Source organism: Galeopterus variegatus, unplaced genomic scaffold (genome assembly GCF_000696425.1).
Source record: "Galeopterus variegatus unplaced genomic scaffold, G_variegatus-3.0.2 Scaffold3821, whole genome shotgun sequence".
NCBI lineage: Eukaryota > Metazoa > Chordata > Mammalia > Dermoptera > Cynocephalidae > Galeopterus > Galeopterus variegatus.
This window is the reverse complement of record NW_007729932.1, coordinates 148031-152033: the sequence shown is the minus strand read 5'-3', so window position 1 is coordinate 152033 and position 4003 is coordinate 148031. Positions and strand designations below refer to the sequence as shown.

General features: G+C 41.3%; 1 protein-coding gene across 1 annotated transcript in view; it reads right to left on the bottom strand.

Moving 5' to 3' along the window:
• Nucleotides 1-211: 211 nt before the first annotated feature.
• LOC103601658 (NACHT, LRR and PYD domains-containing protein 2-like) overlaps nucleotides 212-4003 on the bottom strand; it is a 34413-nt gene continuing 30621 nt past the window's right edge. Inside the window, 2 exon segments of the mRNA XM_008586079.1 lie at nucleotides 212-492; nucleotides 2716-2886. Coding sequence (XP_008584301.1) covers nucleotides 354-492; nucleotides 2716-2886 — 310 coding nt within the window. The 3' untranslated portion in view covers nucleotides 212-353.

Below are 4003 nucleotides of genomic sequence, written 5' to 3'. Positions count from 1 at the left end.
CACTGAGGAGGCTCATAGGAAGTTCACCAACACCTTGAAGACCCATGACTTTATGGGAGAATGAATGACCCCAAGGGGTTCAGAAAATGAAGTCATGAGAAGAGGGTCTTTTCCTCCTGGGATCTTGATTGTCACTCTCAATGGTCAGTTGTGGGTGCCTTTCTTNATATCCGTGACATTTCATACATAACAGGATTAAGTGGTCTGTGCGTGTTTCATGTAACCAGGGGCAGAACCAAGATGAAAACAACATCTAGCCCAGCAGCCAGCTTATCACTGAGGAGGCTCATAGGAAGTTCACCAACACCTTGAAGACCCATGACTTTATGGGAGAATGAATGACCCCAAGGGGTTCAGAAAATGAAGTCATGAGAAGAGGGTCTTTTCCTCCTGGGATCTTGATTGTCACTCTCAATGGTCAGTTGTGGGTGCCTTTCTTTCATTTCTTTCAGCAGCTCCTGGATTTCAACATCATATTCATCTATTTTCAACCTGGGATGCGGGGGACAGGGGGAAAGGATTCTTGTTGCTTCAAGGAGATTCACTTCAAATCCCCAAGTGCCTGAAAGTCTCATGCCTTAAGAATTCACAGAGCATGGGCCACCTTTCTTGACTATTCTATGACACAAAGGAGAGTTTCATATTGATTTGATGGGGAAAAATAATATCAGGTTAACACCGTAAATAGTATAAAGCCACTGTGCTGCTCTGGATGCTTGGATGCTTATCTTGTATTGTACTTGGAGTGAGATTTGGAATTGATGAATACATCTGTGATACAGCTCTAATACCTACCTTCTCTATAACCCACTTTGACAACTTCTACTTGGTGAACCCAGGATTACCGGTTAAATAGATGAGATGTATACCTCAAATCAAATTAGTCAGACCAGCTTTTGTCTACCCCCCTTGGCTAAAGATACTAGCTAACTATCACCATTTATTTGGCCTGTGATGATGACAGCCTCATTTCTAGAATTTACCTTGTGGTAACCATATTCAGCCATGTGTATGTAGAATTGGGGATGTGGGGTAGAGAGGAAGAGGAGTGGAGAGGGAATTATTAAAGCAAAATATGTATAAAAATGATACCAGGGATATTAGTTGCTATGTTTCTTGTTAACAATGTAGTCTTGTTTTTGCTAGCACATTAATCAAGTTTTGTTTTGCTGTTCAAGATTCAAAATACACTCATGACATCTTAGGCTACCTTTAGTTAGCAACTAAAATAACCAGGTAAAATAAGGGCTAACTAGCTTCAAAAAGTTTTAAACATGACCCTCTAAGGTTAAATGTAACTGCGTTTATTCATAATTATTGGAGGTTGGTCAAGGTATGTGGTAGTTCCAATTCTATAGCCAACCAACATCATGGAAGTAATCAGAAACGGGGCGTGAAGGACCACACCAGAACATAAGTATGAGGTGTGATGTTGGGGTTCTTTGGCTACAAGTAAGAGAAAATGACTTTAGTTAACTTAGAAGGGATTATTAGAAGGATATGAGGTAGCTGATAGAATCAAAGAGCTAAAAACCAAATTCTGTAAGGGCAGGGCCCAGACATGATAGGCTTTCAGGGATCTATGATCCAGGAAGAAGCCCCCACCTTGAATCACTCATCTTGAAACTCAAAGACCCAAGAAAAAATGTCTGACTGGCTGGTCCAAAGAAACAGCCCCCCTGTTGTCATTGTGGAAGAGCTTTATACCTTGATTAAAACTTGCTGATATTATCTAAAGTGGGAGGGCTAACTCATAAGAAGAGGGCTAGGAAAAGAAATAAAATTAGTGTCCACATGTCCCTTCTTTTGACTTGCAAGTTACCTTAGGGCAGAGATTCGTGTTAAGAAAATATATAATCTATGTTTCGTTTACATAATTGTGATTATTTGAAGCCATCGTGGTTCATGTTGCATCTGAGAATTTCAAAAAGTCTCCACTCTACTAGGAAGTCTCATGGTTCTTTGTTGCCATGGTTACAAGTAAAGAACAGAACCCAATGACTACTTGCTCCAACAAACAAGTAAACAATAGCCAACTGGTGACACCTTCTACTAGCCCCAGACGACTCTCATTAGAGAGAAGACTCTCTCTAGAGAACATGCTTCCAAGGCTGATGCTGACACACCAGACCTTTTTTCAAAAGCACCATATGAAATCTGTAGTTTGATTTCCCTAACAAGGTGATGGCTGACCACCGCAGCTCTCCCTCCCTTAAATAAGCCATGAACCGAACTTCTTGTTTCAGATTGGGTGTTGGTCTCATTCTGACTTATCTTACCTGCCAAAGCAACAGAAGGAATCAATGGGAGAATTATCTGGTGACCAAACAGGACTCTCATTAGAGAGAAGACTCACTCTAGAGAACATGCTTCCAAGGCTGATGCTGACACACCAGATCTTTTTTCAAAAGCACCATATGAAATCTGTAGTTTGATTTCCCTAACAAGATGATGGCTGACCACCGCAGCTCTCCCTCCCTTAAATAAGCCATGAACCGAACTTCTTGTTTCAGATTGGGTGTTGGTCTCATTCTTTGACTTATCTTACCTGCCAAAGCAACAGAAGGAATCAATGGGAGAATTATCTGGTGACCAAACATCAGTGGATGAAAGCTGAATGCTCGTGATCGATGCCTACAACAAATTCCTGTAGTTTGAGCTTCCCCAAAACCTACTATCATGGAGGAAACATGATGGGAAGAAGAAGGATCATACCTGAGTGTTTGGAGGGAGCAATTTTGAAGTTTTAAAGCTTTACACAGCATCTTTACTCCACCAGACCCCAAGGAATTCTGGCCCAGGTCCAGAGTGATCAGGCTCTGGTTGCTGCTGAGGGCAGAGGAGAGGTCTGCACAGCTGAAAGGAGTGATGGAACATCGCCACAACCTTGGTGAAACACAGAAATTAACTCATTAATTCGAATAATATTTATTGATACCAGCCTATATACCAGACAGTTGGAGATTCACAGTGAGCAATGAAAGTCTCTGTCCTTAGGGCTTGTCTACTCATAGGAAACAGAATAATGTATGTAGTATGCCACGTATAATAAAGGGTTGTGACAGATAAGGGATAAAGAGAGCAGCTGGGGGCACTAAATACAATGGTCAAAGAAGACCTGAGGGGGTAAAGAGAATGAACATTAGAGATCTGGAGTAGGAGCTTTCCAGGCAGAGAAACAGCATGTGCAAAGGCCCTGAGGTTGTATGTTGTTATCATGCAAAACAGAATATCAAGCCAGCCAGCAGGAGAGTGAGCCAGTGGGCTTGTAAGATATGAGGTCAAGGTAAGAGGGGGCCAGCTCATGTAAGACCCTTAAGCCACTGTAAATTTAGGATTTTACTTAGATTGAGATGGGGGGAACCCATTGAGGGTTTTGAGTAGAGGAATGATATGAATTACCTTAGAAATTATTTTTACTGCTTCGTTGAAAAACCATAGGGGAACAAAGAAGGCAGAATACAGACTAAACTGAAGGCTATACAACCACTCAAGTGTTACCAGTTTGGGGGATATCTAGACCATGTTGTAGATATCTGGAAGAGGGTAACAGGATTTCAAAGTGGATTGGACTTGAGATTTGAAAGGAAAAGATAACCCCAATTCACTTATCTTGAGTAAATAAAATCTGTTTTGAGATGTAGTTCCTGCTACAGTCTTAGGCAGGGAAGAGATCAATTCTGCTTTGGACAAGCATCTGTATTCTGCCTATCTGGGTGGCTGGTTAGCTGACTTGGTTAGAGCATGGTGCTGATAATACCAAGCTCAAGGGTTTGAATCCCCTTACTGGCTAGCTGCCAAATTAAAAAAAAAGAATTTCTTTTAGAAAAAAAAAAAAAAGGAAAAAATTCTGCCTATCCTAATTCCAAGGGGAGGTGTGAAATTGGATGTTGGATGAGTACTGTATGGAAGAGAAAGCTTTCTTCTGTATGGAGTTGTTGAATGGGCAGAAGACAGTGATAAACGAGGGGTTTGCATATAAGGTCATACACTGCTTAGTGAT